The sequence below is a fragment of the Mobula hypostoma genome, chromosome 13 (assembly GCF_963921235.1).
Source record: "Mobula hypostoma chromosome 13, sMobHyp1.1, whole genome shotgun sequence".
Lineage (NCBI taxonomy): Eukaryota > Metazoa > Chordata > Chondrichthyes > Myliobatiformes > Myliobatidae > Mobula > Mobula hypostoma.
In genome coordinates, this window is record NC_086109.1 from 50624151 (window position 1) to 50643154 (window position 19004).

Below are 19004 nucleotides of genomic sequence, written 5' to 3' on the forward strand. Positions count from 1 at the left end.
GAAATTCATCTCCTCTCTTGATGAACTTAAGCTTTATTTCTGGATAAATATGACCTAAAATGTAATCAGATCTTCACACAAAGCCTATAACTAGATAAAGAGAACCCAATTAAATCAGAAAACAGAAATCATAACACTTGTTTATTTATTTATTGCAAAAAATTATCAAATGTTACATGTATTTGTTGGAAAAGGTATGTGAACCTTGACTTTCAGTAACTGGTCTGACCCCTTGTACCGCAATAACTTCAAACAAATGTTTCCATTAACTATTGATCAGTCCTGCACATGGGCTTAGAGGAATTTTAGACCATTCCCCCATACAAAACTGTTTCAGTTCATTAATATTTCTGGGATACCTTGCATGAACAGCCGCCTTCAGGTCATCCACTGCATCTCATTTGGGTTAAGATCTGAACTCAGATTTGGCCAGTTCAAAGCGTGAATTTTCTTTTAAAATTATTCTGTGTTTTGGATCATTGTCTTGATGCCCCATCCAACTTGTAAAGATTCAGGTGACGGACTGCTACCCTGACATTCTCCTGTAAAATGTTTTGATACAACTTTGAATTAATTGTTCCCTCAACAATTGCAAGCTGTAATTGAGGCAGCAAAGCAGTTCCAAACCATGATGCGCCTTCAACCATGCTTCACAGATGGGATGAAGTTATGGTGTTGATGTGCACTGCCCGTTTTCCTCCAAACCTGGCAGTGTGCATTTCTGCCTAGAAGTTCAACTTTTGTCTCATCTGTCCAGAGAATATTGTCCCAGAAGTGCTGTGGAACATCCAGGTGATCTTTGAAAACTTGACATGCAGCAATGTTTTTTTTGGAGAGCAGTGGTTTCCTCAGTGGGTCCTTCCATGAATGCCATTATATGGTGGACACATAAACAGAGACTTTAGCAAGTTCTAGAGATTTCTGCAGGTCTTTTGCTGTTGCCCTTGGGTTCTTTTTCACCTCCTTCGGCATTGGATGTTGTGCTCTTGGTGTGATCTTTGCAGGACATCCACTCCTTGGGACAGTAGCAACATTACTGAATTTCCTCCATTTATAGACCATTTCTTTTACTGTGGACTGATGAACACTCAGGTCTTTAGAAATGCTTTTGTAGCCTTTTCCAGCTTCCTGCATCTCTACAATTCTTCTTCCGTGGTCCTCTGAAAGTTGTTTTGATCGAGGCACAGTGCACATAAAGAGATCTTTCTTGAGAAGCACAGGCTCTGTCAGTAACCTGACTTAGTGTGTCTCTTTTAATGTGCAGGGCACCTCTACAACCCACACCTCCAATCTCATCTCATTGATTGGAACACCCAACTCCAAATCACTTTTGTAGAAGGCATTACAGCTTTCCCCCGCCATCCGAAGGTAGAGCATTCCTATGAAACGGTTTGTAAGCCGAAATGTCGTAAAGCAAAGAAGCAATTACCATTTATTTATATGGGAAAATTTTGTGAGCGTTCGCAGACCCAAAAATAACCTACCAAATCATGACAAATAACACATAAAACCTAAAATAACAGTAACATATAGTAAAAGCAGGAATGATATAAATATACAGCCTATATAAACTAGAAATACTTTTCCACAATCATTACTGAACTGTTCTCTGTGGCGAAAATCTCATGCAAGCGCCGTCAGCAGAAAATCTCACGCAAGCGCTGTTGGCAAAAACATGGCGCAAGCACTCTCCAGTAATCCTTAAACTATGAAGCTGCCAAATCATGCCAAATCATACCAAATAACACGTAAAAATACACAGCCGATATAAAGTAGAAATAATGTATGTACAGTGTAGTATCACTTACTGGAATCGGGACAGCACAGAGCACACTGATGGTGGTGTGTTAGACTGAGTCGTCGCAGGCTGGGTGGTGCAGTGGCCCCACCCTCCGGGCCACCAACTAATACATTGCCGCGTAGCACGCAGGGGTCCAGCGGTAGCCGGACCCCTGCACCCCCAGGACGCACCCAGCACACCTTTAAGAAAAAAGCCGATTGCATTGCCTTTGGTGTGGGGCGGCATCTAATTAATTAGCATGTTTATTTCGGCTTTTTTCTTAAAGATGTGCTGTGTGTCTCCTGGCTACTGCTGCATTCTCCGCGAATCAGTATCTGTCCGCGGCCTGGGTCTTGGGGTGGTGGGACACTGGGGTGTCATCTCATCGTCGTGTTTCCATTAGAGCAGGCAGCTCATCTTCTCCTATGACTGCCTGCCTCGATGTTGAAGGTCGAGGTTCGTCGTCTGCTGTGGCTGATGTGGAAGGCTTGCTTGACTGCTGAGCCTCGCACATTTTTCTATCATACAGTTCTTTGTAAGGACTCAAAGAATCTTGCAAATATCTCTTAAACCTACGTACCCTTTCAAAATTAAAGTCGTACTTTATCACTACTCATTTGGTTTCGATTATTATCCTTTCCTCTTCCAATTGCATCAGCTCTTCATCTATCAGTTCTTGGTCATGGGATGCCAAAACCTCTTCAACATCATCTTCGTCAGCTTCCACAAGCCAAACTCACTTTGTCCTTGCTTCATTCACCATGATCGAAAGGCTTAATTATGTCTAGTTTTACGCTAAGTGTAACACCCTTATGAGCTCTTTCAGGCTTTTCCGACACCATAGAACTCATCTTGCAAATGACTGCTCACAGGCTTGTGTTAAAGCAGTGCTGGCGAGAATGCTGTTCCGAATCCGGGGGAGAGTGGCTGCTCGAGGCGCGCGCTGCTTTTTATCGCGTGCTGATTTTTTTCACGCACTGAATTTTTTATTGTACGCTGAATTTTTTTCGTAACAGTGAAAACACCTGAAAGTGAAAACAGGGTACTAATATAGGTCTTTCGTAACAGTGAGGTTTCGTAAAGTGAACGTTCAAAAAGCTGGGGACACCTGTACCCCAGAGGTTCACATACTTTTGAATCTAGACTGTGATTGTTTAAATGGTGTACTCAATATTGACGAGAAGAAGTACAATTGTTTGTCTGTTATTAGCTTAAATGGATTGTGTTTGTCTATTATTGTGACTTAGATAAAGATCAGAACATATTTTATAAGTAATTAATGCCAAAAATCAGGTAATTACAGAGTTCACAAACTTTTTCTTGCAACTGTATCCTATTCCATCTTTCTGATTGGAACATACCTGTCCTGTCCCATGTAACCTACTCTAAGATTAACCTAATCCTCCCTTCCTGCATAGACCTCTGTTTATCTTTCATCAATGTGCTGTTACGTACCCCGTAACTGGGTTGCCAAACCAGCAGAAATGGATCACTCAGTTGGAGTCTGGAGGACTAGAACTAAGAAAGTTTTATTAAAGAAACAAGCAACACAGTAATCGAAAGGATAATAAATGCAACAGTTCAGCAATGATAACCACACATGTGCACAGAATTAAGATAACAGCATCAATCAAGCTCTATCGTTGTCTAGGGGTAATTGACCAAATTTCAACGTGACTCAAAGTTCAGTTCGCAGTAATCGTTGCTATGGCGATGGACAACGTGGGGGAAGAGAGAGATAGAACAGGAACAACTGATCATTCAGAACGGCTTCACTCACAGACCAGCGAGATGGCGGTCGATCCTCTGCAGTGAACCCGGCACCCAGGCAAGGGCGGACACACACCGGGTTCCCGCTGATCGTACCTTTCCACCCTGGCCGTTGGCTGGAACTTCTCACCCCCTCGTGAGAGGCGCACCGCTTCCAGGGTCTCGTTACCTCGGGTGGCGTGTGTCCTGCCTTAGCGAACCGGTCCCTTTTTATCCCCCTGCTGGGGCATCGCCTGTCCATCACTTCAAACAGTTCAAGGTTCAAAGGGGGGAGCCGCTCCAGACAGCTCTCTCTCCCCCATCCCTTCATTACACATCTCCAGACGCTGCTCCATTGTTCCTTATCTCTCCTTCCCCTGAGGGCAGGTGGCAGACCACTTGCTGATGTCACTGATGCTAACCCAGGCCAGCAAACATCTTAATTTTATGTGTATTCTCGTCACACTTCCCCCCTTTAAAGGATTTTTACCGGGAGGTAAAAATTACAAACATGACTACATTATTGGATACACACACAAATATGCATCTTTATCAGTTATTTGGCTAATACAGAGAATTTGAAGCTGTCAACACCTTGACAGACAGTCATCACATTTTCTGTTCCTTTTACACGTGTTATTAATAATCCCTTAGACCAGGCTCCAACTCAGCAAACTTCATAGTGGCCAAAAACACTGATGAATTGCGACCAATGTAACCTCTCATTTGGTTTTGTCCCAGACCACAACAACAAGGGTCGTCCCATTCCGACTCAATTTTCTCTCGCAAGGGCTTAGTAGGAGGGGGACGGGTATTGACCGCAGAGTTATTGCAAAACTTCCTGCAGTACCCCACCATCTCCAAGAGCCTTCTGAGGGCCCTCTTGTCTGTCGGGGTTGGGAGGTCAGCGATAGCCTGCACTGTAGCTTGCATCACTGCCAGTTGCCCCTGTGTCACCACAATTCCCAGGTAAGTGACCCTCGTGTGGCCGAATTCATTTTTTTCAAGGTTCACTATCAAACTGGCTTCAGACAGCCGTATTAAATTGCCAATACACACCTCTGTGTTCATCAGCCCTTTAGTCACTGAATTACTCAAAAAATATGGGTGTTGTTTACTAGGCCGCCCTATTGTAACAGACATCACCCAACGTCCCAGTTCTTTGCATTTCCTCGGGACAATCAAACCCACGGGCGTGAGTCGTTTAGTTACTTCTTCTAAAGATTCGCTTTGTTTGGGGATTAAGGGAGAGACCTTATCAGTAGACCTGGCCAAAACAATAGCCTTCTCCCATCTGATCGATCCCATACTAATCTTTTCAAAATGTTTTTTTCCTCTTATCAGGGGGCCCCTAGCTTCATTGATTTCCACGCTAACACCGACTAGGTTTGTTAGCATATCAAAAGCCGGTGACCGTCTCAGTTCGCGTCGGTCATGATCAATAACATTTTTCCCCCTGGGCAGCCGGTAAATCTCTTTCATGATTCCACCAACTGTTTTCTCCAGCACCGCAAAAAGTCCACTGGGGGGTACCTCGTGGGCCATGTTAAAAACCTCATCCCCATAACTCTTTTGCACCACCCCCCACTCTTCATCTGCGGATACTGTCCTTGATTTCCCTTTCTTCCTTAGCACTTCCTCATCCGCACAATAGCCTACCAGTTCCCTTGTTAAGGCTGTGTCAGAGAGAGCGGTCTCTGCCAAAACCATCAGCCCCTCGTCTCGCTCCTGCGTCTGCACAAATTCTTTCCTGGCTACTGCTACGTCTGTCCTAGCTCCCTCACTACCTCTTATCTCACTACACCCTGTCTCATACAAGGTTGGCAGAAATGTTTCAGCTAAATTCATGTCGGCCTCTGCAGCTTTCCTCGCCATCCGCTGAGTTACTGCGCAAACGGGATAAACCTGCGAGTCCACAGGCGGGGCCTCCATGCTGGCAGGCTGACTTGTCAGCCTCACGGCGGGGAACACAATTCCTCCGGCGATGTCATTACCGAGCAAGACTTCCACGTCTTTCAGCGGTAATTCGGACCTCACCCCGACCGTGACTAGTCCAGAGACCAGGTTGCTCTGTAAGTGTATCTGGTGCAAAGGGACTGACTCTGTCCCTTCCCCAACACCTTTGACCTCTACCTCCCCAGTCTGGGTCTCTGAGCTAAACTCTAATACACTCTTCAGTATTAGTGACTGACACGCTCCCGTGTCTCTCCAGATCCGCACTGGAACTGGTTTTAACCCCTCCTTCACTGACACCAGTCCGGCCGAGATAAACCTCTCGCGCCCTTCCTGGACTTTTTCAGACCTGTCCTTCCCTAGCGGTTCGCTTAACAGCTCGATACAGCCATTCCAAATTTCCGCTTTTCCTTTCCCCGTCTCCTTCCTTGGGGCAAAGCACCTGGACGCAGAGTGTCCGGCTTTCCCACAATTATAACAGACGACCCCAGGAGACTTCCTACCAGACTGCTCCCGGTCTACCTTATCCTTTTCACTAGTCCCCGGCTTACTTTCTGACTTTTCCGGCGGACTCTCCCCTCCGTCCTGACTACCCTTCTGGTAGCCTTTACTCGGGGCAAACTTCATTTTATGCGTCAACGCATACTCATCCGCTAACTTAGCAGTTGCGGCTAACGTGGCTGCCTCTTTCTCATCGAGGTAGGGTCTCATACCTTCAGGGACACAACCTTTAAACTGCTCAATCAGGATCAGTTGTAGCAGTCTGTCATAATCCCCCTCTACCCCCTTCGAGGCGCACCAACGCTCACAATATGTCTGCATCTCACGGGCAAACTCCAAATACGTGCAGTCCCACCGCTTCCTCGCATTCCGGAACCTCTGCCGGTATGCCTCTGGGACCAACTCATAAATCCTGAGGATGGCCTCTTTCACCACCTCATACTTCTGGGCATCTTCCGCGGATAAAGCGGAGTAAGCTTGTTGGGCTTTCCCTTTCAGTACACTCTGAAGTAAAACAACCCACTTATCCCTCGGCCAGTCCTGACTTATAGCCACTTTTTCGAAGTGGAGGAAGTACCGATCCACGTCGGTATCGTCAAATGGGGGAACCAGCCTAACCTCCTGGGTCGCCCGGAACCCTCCACCTTGGTTCGGCACGAGCCCCTGCTCGGCCCTTATCCTTAACTTTTCCAACTTGAATTCCCTTTCCCTCTGTTTCTCCTCTCTCTCTAACTGTCTGTCCCTCTCTTTCTCTTCTCTCTCCAACTGTCTTTCTCTCTCTTGCCTTTCTAACTCTCTCTCCTTCTCTTCGTGTTCTAACTGCCGTACCCGGAACTCGTGCTCGAGTCTCAGTTTTTCAAGCTGTACCTGTACCGCGTCTCCAGCAGGTTTTTCAATAGACACCACCCCCAGCTCACCTTGGGGAAACACACCTTTAGATACATAGTGCTCTACAATAGCTCTGTGTATCTCCTCTCTCCTCATTGTCGACTTCACCTTAGCAAGATTCAACCGTTTGGCCACAGCTATCAATTCCGATTTCCTGGCATCCTCTAATGCCTCCAAGCTCGGCGCCTTTATAAATTCCTCAGCCTCCATTTCTGCTGTTTGTCTTTTCTTTCTTTCGGGAATTTTAACCCAATCAATTTACTCCGTCCCAAATTTAGCGTTCAAAATCGCGGACGAGAACCCCACTTATGTTACGTACCCCGTAACTGGGTTGCCAAACCAGCAGAAATGGATCACTCAGTTGGAGTCTGGAGTACTAGAACTAAGAAAGTTTTATTAAAGAAACAAGCAACACAGTAATCGAAAGGATAATAAATGCAACAGTTCAGCAATGATAACCACACATGTGCACAGAATTAAGATAACAGCATCAATCAAGCTCTATCGTTGTCTAGGGGTAAATGACCAAATTTCAACGTGACTCAAAGTTCAGTTTGCAGTAATCGTTGCCATGGCGATGGACAACGTGGGGGAAGAGAGAGATAGAACAGGAACAACTGATCATTCAGAACGGCTTCACTCACAGACCAGCGAGATGGACTTCTCACCCCCTCGTGAGAGGCGCACCGCTTCCAGGGTCTCGTTACCTCGGGTGGCGTGTGTCCTGCCTTAGCGAACCGGTCCCTTTTTATCCCCCTGCTGGGGCATCGCCTGTCCATCATTTCAAACAGTTCAAGGTTCAAAGGGGGGAGCCGCTCCAGACAGCTCTCTCTCCCCCGTCCCTTCATTGCACATCTCCAGACGCTGCTCCATTGTTCCTTATCTCTCCTTCCCCTGAGGGCAGGTGGCAGACCACTTGCTGATGTCACTGATGCTAACCCAGGCCAGCAAACATCTTAATTTTATGTGTATTCTCGTCACAGTGCCTATCTAAGGAGCCCCTAATGTATCTGCCTCTACCACATTAGAACATAGAACAGTACATTTTGGCCACACAATGTTGTAACAACCTTTTAACCTCCTCCAAGATCAATCTATCCCTTCCTCCCTACATAGCCCTCCATCTTTCTATCATCCATGTGGCATCTAAATGTCCTCAATGTAACTGTCTTTACCACCACCCCCGGCAGGATGTTCCATGCACCCACCAGTCTGTGTAAAAAAAAATACCTATGACATCCCTCCCCCATACTTCAATTAAAATTATGCCCCTCATTCTTCCACCCTGGGAAGAAGTCTCTGGCTATCCAGTCTATCCCTCTTATGATTATCTACATCTCTGTCAAGTCATCTCTCATTCCCCTTTGCAACTTCTCAGACAGTATGTTCCAGGTTGCTGCCACACTCTGGGTGAATATAGTCCTTCCTCAGATCCCCTCTAAACCTCTTACTCCTCACCTTAAATCTATGGCCTCTGGTTTGGCTTAACTCAGCTAACAATCTGAGGGTCAGGCCTGGCTTTGAGATTGCAAGTCACAATGCAATACACTTCTGATATTCAACAAAACTATTGATTGGCCTGGTTTTCCTTTTAGCCTCCAGTTTCACTTGGAATCTCTTTCATTCAGCATAATGACAGAGGTCCAAAACAAGATGGAAGATGTTAATTGTATGGAGTCATAGAGCACTACAGTGTATGGAATGCATTGTTGGGAAATGTAAAAGGAACAAAAGTGCTGACTATTATCTAAATAGGGAGACGGTCCAAACATCAGAGCTGCAGACGGACTCCTTGTGCAAGACTCCCAGAAGATTAATTCACAGGTTGAGTCTGTGATAAAGAAGGCCAAAGCATTGTTGGCATTTATTTCAAGGGGAATAGAATATAAAAGCAAGGCGATAATGCTGAGGCTTTATAAGACGCTAGCCAGGCCACACGGAGTATTGCCAACAGTTTTGGGCCCCATTTCTCAGAAAGGTTGTGTTGTCATTGGAGACAGTCCGGAGGAGGTTCACGAGGATGGTTCTGGGAATGAAGGGGTTAACAAGTGAGGAGTGTTTGGCAGCTTTGGGCCTTACTCACTCGAATTTAGAAGAATGCTTGGAGATCTAATTGAAACCTACCAATTGTTGAAAGGACTAGATAGGATGGAATTGGAGAGGATGTTTCCTTTGGTGAGGGTATCCAGAACAAGATGGCACAGCCTCAAAATTGTGGGTGACCTTTTAGAACAGTTAAGGAGGAATGTTTTTAGCCAGTGAGCAGTGAATCTGTGGAGGCGAAGTCTGTTGGTATAGTTGATAGTTTCCTGATTGATCAAGGCATCAAAGGATATGGCGCGAAGGCAGGTGTATGGGGTTGAGTGGGATCTGGGATCAGTCATGATGGAATGGCATACCTAATTCTGCTCCTCTGTCTATTAGTCTTATGGTCTTCAGACTTCTCAGTTTTTCTCTCTAGTAATGGTAACTGCTGAACCTGGAACTTCCATCATACTGCTAGTGTCTTCAGTCTTCCACAGTGAAGACTGATGCAATATATTTATTCAGTTCATCTGCCATTTCTTTGTTCCCCAGCATCATTTTCCAGTGGTCTGAAATCTACTCTCACCTCTCTTTTACACTTTATGTATCTGAAGAAAATTTTGGTGACCTCTTTAATATTATTGGCTAGGGTATTTTTGTATTTCATCTTTATCATAATGACTTTTTTAGTTGCCTTCTGTTGGTTTTTAAAAGCTTCCCAATCCTCTAACTTCCCACTAATTATTGTTCTATTATATGCTCTCTGTATGGCTTTTATATTGGCTTTAACATCTGTTGTCAGCCACAGTTGTGTCATCCTGCCTTTAGAATGCTACTGCCTCTGAGATGTGTATATTCTATGCCTTCCAAATTGCTTCCAGAAATTTCAGCCCTTGTCTCTCTGCCGTCATCCCTGCCAGTGTTCTTTTCCAATCAATTTTGGCCAACTCCTGCCTCATGCCTCTGTAATTCCATTTACTCCTTTATAATATTGATACATCCTATTCCTTCTCCAACTCCAGGGTGAATTTGATCATCCAATAGCTGATCCCACTCGTGGGCTCCACCACAAGCTGCTCTAGGAATCCAGCACAAACCTGATTTTCCAAATCTACCTTCATATAGAAATACCCCATAATTATTGTAACATTGCCCTTCCAGCATGCACTTTCTCTCTCCTGTTGTAATTTGTAGACAACATCCTTACTACTGTTTGGGTGTCTGTATACAACTCCCATCAGGGTTATTTTACCCTTGCAGTTCCTTAGCTCTATCCACAAAGATTAAACGCCTTCTGACTGTCATTTCTTTCTAATGATTGATCTCATTTATTACCGACAGAGCGACAATGCCACCTCCTCTGCATTCCTGCCTGTCCCCTTTTCCCATAACTAGAGTCCTCCAATCTAGCAGCATCCCACCAGAGAATGGTCATGAGAATGATCCTAGGAATGAAAAGGTTAATGTATGGGGAATAATTGATGGCTCTGGGCCTGTACTTGCTGGAGTTTAGAACAGATTGGGTGGGGGGGGGGGTGAATCTCACTGAAACCTGTCAAATATTGAAAGGCCAAGATGGAATGGATGTGGAAAGGATACTTTCTAATTTATGGGAGTCTTGGACCAGAGGGGACAGCCTCAGAATAGAAGGACGTCCCTGGAGTAGTTTCCGAATGGCCTAATTCTGCTTTTGGCTGTATCACTGCTTGATATGGAAACTGCACTGATGGACAGGAAGGTTGTACAATGGATAGTCAAAACTGCCAATGCATCACTGGCACCAACTTGCCTACCATCAAGGATGGTACAGTACTGTGCAAAAGTCTTAGGCAATGTATGACTTTTGCACAGTATTGCAATAATTTTATGCATTTCACTGTACTGCTGCAAAAATAAAAACAAATTTCACAAGGTGATGATGATGAAACCTAATTCTGATACGGGTTTCTATTGTGGACTAAGTGGGAAAGGGGGCAGGGAGTTAGGAATCCAGTCTGGAAAAGTGGAAGGGAGAAGGGAGGGAGCAGTAAGCCCTAAAGAGACATTCTGTAATGACCAGTAAATCATTTGTTTGGAATCAAATGACTTTGCCTGGTGTCTCAGGCTGGGTGCATCTGCACCGGCGCCACCCCCGTCTTCTCGGTCACCTATCCAAGGTCCTTTCCATGGCAGTCTACCCTCGTTGTTCCCAACATCCTTTGCTCTTTCCAGATTTACATACTCACTCCATGTTGATAAAAACAGTTCTGTGCAAAAGTTTTAGGACCCTAAGATTCTAAATTCAGAAAGGTGATGGAAAAGGGCCGATAACATCATGAAAGATCCCACCCATCTTGCTCATGGACTGTTTGTCCCACTCCCATTAGGGAGGAGACCACATGGCACCCACGCCAGGGCCACCACACTCAGAAAAAGAAGTTACTGATCAAAAAAGGAATAAGACTGATCAACACCGCCACCTACTAACTCCGCCACTACTTGATATTTCCCATCAGTCACCTTATGTACAGTCTAGTGTCACAATCAGTGTATGTATACAAGCTATCTGGTGTATTTATATTGTGTGCTTTTATTATTGTGTTCTTTATCTTTTGTGCTATTTTACACTGCATTGGATCTGGGGTAACAGTTATTTCATTCTCTTTATACTTGTGTAAAGGAAATGATATTAAACAATCTTAAGTCTTCAATGTCTTATGGTCTCATGTGTGTAATGTGGCTGCTTCCTTTTAGCTCACTGTGCTTTCTGTGCTCTCCAGGCACCTCTGTGGGCGTACCTGGCCTGTGCTCTAGGTCTGTTTGTGTACCAGACACTCGACGCCATTGATGGGAAGCAGGCAAGGCGAACAAACAGTAGCAGTCCTCTCGGAGAGCTGTTTGACCATGGCTGCGATTCACTCTCCACAGGTATGAGTCGTTCTTAATCGGCTGCTTTTCACGTACACTACACAGATTTCTTTCTTGTGCATTTAACTCCAGTTACTGTGATCCACATTTGAAAAAGACCATAAGACATAGGAGCAGAATTAGGCCATTTGTCCCAATGAGTCTATCTGCTCTGCCATTCCATCATAGCAAATGTTTCTATCCATAGTCATAAAGTACAGCTCAGAAACAGGCCCTTAGGCCCATCTAGTCCATGCCAAAACCATTGTAACTGTCTACTCCCATCAACCTGCAGTGGGTCCTTGGATCAGCAGATTTGCAGATGACACCAAGATGGGAGTGTAGTGGGATCTGGACCAGTTGGGAAAATTGGCTGAAAAAAGGCAGATGAAATTTAATGCAGACAAGTGAGGTGTTCAGTTTGGGAGGATGAACCAGGGTAGGTCTTACAAGGTGAGGGGTTGGGCACTGAGCATTGTGGTAGAGCAGAGAGATCTGGGAATACAAATCTATAATTCCTTGAAAGTGGCGGCACAAATAGGTAGGCTCCAAAAGAAAGCTTTTGCCATACTGGCCTTCATAATCAATGTATTGAGTACAGGAGTTGGGATGTAATGTTGAAATTATAAGAAATGTTGGTGAGGCCTAATTCGGAATATTATGTGCAGTTTTGGTCATCATCTTACAGAAAAGATTTACATAAGATTGAAAGGGTGCAGAGAAAACTTACAAGGATGTTGTGGGAACTAGAAGACCTGAGTTGCAGGGAAAGGCTGAATAGATTAGGACTTTATTCCCTGGAGCATAGAAGATCGATGGGAGATTGATAGAGGTCTACAAAATTATGAGGGGAACCTCTTCACTCAGAGAGTAGTGAGAGTGTGGAATGAGCTGCCAGCGCAAGTGGTGGATACGGGTTCGATTTCAATATTGAAGAAATTTGGAGAGGTGATGGATGGCTGTAGTCCATTTTCAGGTCAGATTAATGGTACAGTATGGACTAGATGAGCCAAAGTGCCTGCTTCTGTGCTGACAATGTGAGTTGTACATGTTTTGAAAGTGAATGTGCAGATTGTGGCATCAGTCCAGAGTTGAGATGAGTGAAATTAGTTCAGTAGCCTGATGGTCGTAAGGTAATAACTCTTACTGAACCTGGTAGTGTGACTCCTGTACCTCCTTTCTGATGGTAGCAACGAGATGAAAGAATGGCTTAGATGGTGGGGGTCCTTGATGATGGATGCTGCTTTTTTTGTAGATATGCTAAATGGTGAGGAAGGTTTTGTCTGTGATGGACTGGGCTGTATCCACCACTTCCTATAACTTTCCCATCCCTGGGTGTTGATGTTTCTATACCAGGCCAAGATGCAACGAGTTAGGATATTCTCTGCTCTGCATCAAAAATGTATGTTGGTCTTTTGCGTACAGGAGCCAAGCTTTGTTTGGATCCCACTGGAGTTTGTGTGTTGTTTTTTTGTCTCCTTGTCTTAAGAGCGGTATCCTTCAAAGTTCAAAGTAAATTTATATATATGTGTGTGTGTGTGTATGTATATGTGTATATATGTATATGTGTGTGTATGTATATGTGTGTGTATGTATATGTGTATATATGTATGTATATGTGTATATATGTGTGTATATGTGTATGTATGTATATATGTATATGTGTATATATGTATATGTATGTGTATATATGTATATGTATGTGTATGTATATATGTGTATGTATATGTATATGTGTGTATGTATATGTATATGTGTATATGTGTATATGTATATATGTGTGTGTGTGTATATGTATATATGTGTATGTGTGTGTGTATATGTATATATGTGTATGTGTGTGTGTGTATATATATGTATATGTGTGTGTGTGTGTGTATATATAGTGTGGCATCCATTAGTCTCACGAGACCATGGATCTGCGCCTGGTGTCCTCTCCAGGGCGCAGGCCTGGGCAAGGTTGTATGGAAGACTGACAGTTGCCCATGCAGCAGTTCTCCCCTCTCCACGACACTGATGTTGTCCAAGGGAAGGGCAAGGGCCAATACAGCTTGGCACCAGTGTCACCGCAGGAGTTGCCAGAATGAGGTTGAAGGCAATGTCGGACTGCCATAGGGACTCCTGCTCCTGATTTATCCTCAGGGTTTACTCTCAAAGCCTTTCCCATGAGTGGGTATGGCCACAAGGCATCGATATGTTGGGACTAGGTTAAGTCCTCAGAGAACTTGACATCTAGGAACTTGAAACTGCTCACTCTCTCCACTTCTGATCCCTCTATGAAGATTGGTATGTGTTCCTTTGTCTTACCCTTCCTGAAGTCCACAACCAGCTCTTTCGTCTTACTGACGCTGAGTACCAAGTTATTGCTGCGGCACCACTCCACTAGTTAGCATATTTCACTCCTGTTCATCCACTCATCACCCACTGAGATTCTACCAACAATGGTTGTATCGTCAGCAAATTTATAGATGGTATTTGAGCTATGCCTAGCCACACAGTCATGTGTATATAGAAAGTAGAGCAGTGGGCTAAGCACATACTCCTGAGGTGCACCAGTGTTGATTGTCAGCGAGGAGGATGTGTTATCATCAATCCACACGGATTGTGGAGGATCTAATTACGGAGGGAGGTACAGAGGCCCAGGTTCTGCAATTTCTCAATTAGGATTGTGGGAATGAGGGTATTAAATACTGAGCTATAGTCGATGAACAGCATCCTGACCTAGGTGTTTGTGTTGTCCAGGTGGTCTAAAGCCGTGTGGAGGGCCATTGAGATTGCATCTGCCGTTGACCTATTGAGGCAGGAGTTCAGTCTAGTCATGACCAACCTCTCAAAACATTTCATCACTGTTGATGTGTGTGCTTGCAGCCGAGAGTCATTAAGGCAGCCCACATTATTATTCTTAGGCACTGGTATAATTGTTGCCTTTTTGAAGCAATTGGGAACTTCCGTCCACAGCAGTGAGAGGTTGAAAATGTCCTTGAATACTCCTGCTAGTTGGTTGGCAGAGGTTTTCAGAGCCTTACCAGGTACTCTAGGACCTTCTGGGTTCACTCTGTTTAAAGGCAGCCTAACATCGGTCTTTGAGACAGAGAGCACAGGGTCATCAGATGCAGCAGGGATCTTCACAGCTGTAGTTGTGTTCTCCCTTTCAAAGTGTGCATAGAAGGCGTTGAGTTCATCTGGTAGTGAAGCATCGCTGCCATTCATGTTTCGCTCTGTAGGAAGTAATGTTTTGCAGACCCTGCCAGAGTTGCCGTGCATCCGATGTTGCCTCCAACCTCGTTCGAAATTGTCTCTTCGCCCTTGAAGTAGCCTTCCGGAAATCATACCTGGTTTTCTGGTACAGGTTTGGGTTGCCAGACTTGAATGCCACAGATCTAGCCTTCAGCAGATGATGTACCTCCTGGTTCATCCACGGCTTTTGGTTTGGGAATGTACAGTAAGTCTATGTGGGCACACACTCATCCACACAGGTTTTAATGAAGTCGGTAACAACTGTGGCATACTTATCCAGGTTCGAAGATGAATCCCTGAATATAGTCCAGTCCACCGATTCGAAGCAGTCCTGTAGGCGCTGCTGTGCTTCCCTTGTCCAAACCTTCTCGGTCCTCACTGTTGGTGCTGTGTAAACTTCAGTCTCTGTCTATACTCAGGGAGTAGAAGTACAGCTAGGTGATCAGACTTCCCGAAGTGAGGGCGTGGAATAGCACAGCAGGCATTCTTGGTGGTGTAGCAATAGTCCAGTGTGTTGTTTCCTCTGGTATTACAAGTGGTCTGTTTGTTGATGGTGGTTGCTTAGTGATTTTTTTTTCAGACTGGCCTGGTTAAAATCTCCCAAAACGATCGTGAAGGTGTTAGGCTGCTTGACCTGCTGAGTTCTTCTGGCATTTTGTGTGGGTTGCTTGGATTTTCAGTATATGCAGATTTTCTCTTGTTTGAGAACATGAGATAAAGAGTCCTAGAAAGTGAGCCCATAGATTGTGGCAACAATTCAACGATGGGGCGAGTGAAGTTATCCCCACTGGTTCAAGAGCCTAATGGTTAAGGGATGATAACTTCCTGAAGCTGGTGGTGTGGGTCCTGAGGCTCCTGTACCACCTTCCTAATGGCAGCAGCGAGAAGAACAATTCAGTCCAACCAAGGATGATGTGCACTTAGTAGCAACTTTATTAGGTGCAGCAGTGAAACCTCCTGTGTTTTCTGCTGATAAAATCTTAGTTTCCTCCCACATAACTCCATTTTTCTATTATCCATGTGCCTAATAAAGTGGCCACTGAATGCATGTTTGTGGTCTGCTGCTGCTGCAGCCCATGCATTTCAAGGTTCGATGTGTTGTACGTTCAAAGATGCTCTCTGCACACCACTTTAAACCCATGGTTATTGGAGTTAATGTTGCCTTCCTGTCAGCTTACACCAGTCTTGCCAATCTCTGACATCTCATGGCCTCTGACAAGGCCTTTTTGCCCACAAAACTGCTGCTCATTGGATTTTAATTTTTTTTCGGTCTTTGCAACATTCTCTGTAAACTTTGGAGACTGCTTGAAAATCCCAAGAGATCAGCAGTTTCTGAGGTTCTCAACTTCCCCATCTGGTACCAACAATCATTCAATGCTCAAAGTCACTTGGATTTCTTCCCCATTCTGAAGTTTGGTCTGAAAAACAGCTGAACCTCTAGCCCATCAAAATCAGGTTTAATATCACCTGCATAACGTTGTGAAATTTGTTAACTTTGCGGCAGCAGTACCATGCAATACATGATAACAGAGAGAAAAAGAAAACCGTGAATTACAGTAAGTATATATGCAGTTGCAAAAGAATAAATCAGGGAAGGTAGTGCACCCGTGGCTGACAAGGGAAATTAGGGATAGTATCAATTCCAAAGAAAAAAACATACAAATTAGCCAGAAAAAGTGGCTCACCTGAGGACTGGGAGAAATTGAGAGTCCAGCAGAGGAGGACAAACGGCTTAGTTAGGAAAGGGAAAAGAGATTATGAGAGAAAACTGGCAGGGAATATAAAAAGTGACTGTAAAAGCTTTTATAGATAAGTGAAAAGAAAAAGATTGGTTAAGATAAATGTAGGTCCCTTACAGACAGAAACAGGTGAATTGATTATGGGGAACAAGGACATGGCAGACCAATTAAATAACTACTTTGGTTCTGTCTTCACTAAGGAGGACATAAATAATCTTCTGGAAATAGTAGGGGACAGAGGGTCCAGTGAGATGGAGGAACTGAGGGAAATACATGTCAGTAGGGAAGTGGTGTTAGGTAAATTGAAGGGATTAAAGGCAGATAAATCCCCCGGGCCAGATGTTCTGCATCCCAGAGTGCCTAAGGAAGTAGCCCAAGAAGTAGTGGATGCATTAGTGATAATTTTTCAAAACTCTTCAGATTCTGGACTAGTTCCTGAGGATTGGAGGGTGGCTAATGTAACCCCACTTTTTAAAAAAGGAGGGAGAGAGAAACCGGGAAATTATAGACCGGTTAACCTAACATCAGTGGTGGAGAAACTGCTAGAGTCAGTTATCAAAGATGTGATAACAGCACATTTGGAAAGCGGTGAAATCATCGGACAAAGTCAGCATGGATTTGTGAAAGGAAAATCATGTCTGACAAATCTCATAGAATTTTTTGAGGATGTAACTAGTGGGTAGGGGAGAACCAGTGGATGTGGTATATTTGGATTTTCAAAAGGCTTTTGACAAGGTCCCACATAGGAGATTAGTGTACAAACTTAAAGCACACAGTATTGGGGGTATGGTATAGATGTGGAAAGAGAATTGGTTGGCAGACAGGAAACAAAGAGTGGGAATAAACAGGACCTTTTCAGAATGGCAGACAGTGACTAGTGGGGTACCGCAAAGCTCAGTGCTGGGACCCCAGTTGTTTACAATATATATTAAGGACTTAGATGAGGGAATTAAATGCAAACTCTCCAAGTTTGCGGATGACACAAAGCTGGGCGGCAGTGTTAGCAGTGAGGAGGATGCTAAGAGGATGCAGGGTGACTTGGATAGGTTAGGTGAGTGGGCAAATTCATGGCAGGTGCAATTTAATGTGGATAAATGTGAGGTTATCCACTTTGGTGGCAAAAACAGGAAAAAAGATTATTATCTGAATGGTGGCCGATTAGGAAAAGGGGAGGTGCAACGAGACTTGGGTGTCATTATACACCAGTCATTGAAAGTGGGCATGCAGGTACAGCAGGCGGTGAAAAAGGCGAATGGTATGCTGGCATTCATAGCAAGAGGATTCGAGTACAGGAGCAGGGAGGTACTACTGCAGTTGTACAAGGCATTGGTGAGACCACACCTGGAGTATTGTGTGCAGTTTTGGCTCCCTAATCTGAGGAAGGACATTCTTGCTATAGAGAGAGTACAAAGAAGGTTCACCAGATTGATTCCTGGGATATCAGGACTTTCATATGATAAAAGACTGGATCGGCTAGGCTTATACTCGTTGGAATTTAGAAGATTGAGAGGGGTTCTTATTGAAACGTATAAAATCCTAAAGGGATTGGACAGGCTAGATGCAGGAAGATTGTTCCCGATGTTGGGGAAGTCCAGAACAAGGGGTCACAGTTTGAGGATAAAGGGGAAGCCTTTTAGGACCGAGATTAGGAAAAGCTTCTTCACACAGAGAGTGGTGAATCTGTGGAATTCTCTGCCACAGGAAACAGTTGAGGCCAGTTCCTTGGCTATATTTAAGAGGGAGTTAGATATGGCCCTTGTGGCTAAAGGGATCCGGGGGTATGGAAAGAAGGCAGGTACAGGGTTCTGAGTTGGATGATCAGCCATGATCATACTGAATGGCGGTGCAGGCTCAAAGGGCTGAATGGCCTACTCCTGCACCTATCTTCTATGTTTCTAGGTTGCAAGAAAAAGTTTGTAAACCTTTTACAATCACCTAGTTTTGTATATTAATTACTCTTAAAATGTGGTCTGATCTTCGTCTAAGTCACAATAGTAGATTAATGCAAACTGCTTAAATTAGTAACACAAGCAACTGTACTTTTCATGTCCTTATTAAACACATTGTTTTATCATTCACAGTACAGGCTGGAAAAAGTATGTGAACCCTTGTATTTAAAAACTGGTAAGAACTTCCTTTAACAGCAATAACCTCCACCAAATGTTTCCTGTAGCTGCTGTTCAGGCTTGCACAATGATGAGGAGAAATTTTAGACCATTCCTCCATATAAAAAAAAACTTACAGTT

The 19004-nt window shown here is 44.3% G+C and overlaps 1 protein-coding gene across 2 annotated transcripts in view; it reads left to right on the forward strand.

The window, feature by feature from the left end:
- LOC134355586 (choline/ethanolaminephosphotransferase 1-like) overlaps window positions 1–19004 on the forward strand; it is a 143196-nt gene that overhangs the window by 19543 nt on the left and 104649 nt on the right. For both annotated transcript variants that reach the window (XR_010020129.1, XM_063065673.1), the window contains exon 2: window positions 11656–11803. Coding sequence is in view for 1 of the 2 variants with exons in the window: in XM_063065673.1 (XP_062921743.1) it covers window positions 11656–11803 (148 nt within the window). In the remaining variant the exon portion in view is untranslated. The remainder of the gene's footprint in view (window positions 1–11655; window positions 11804–19004) is intronic.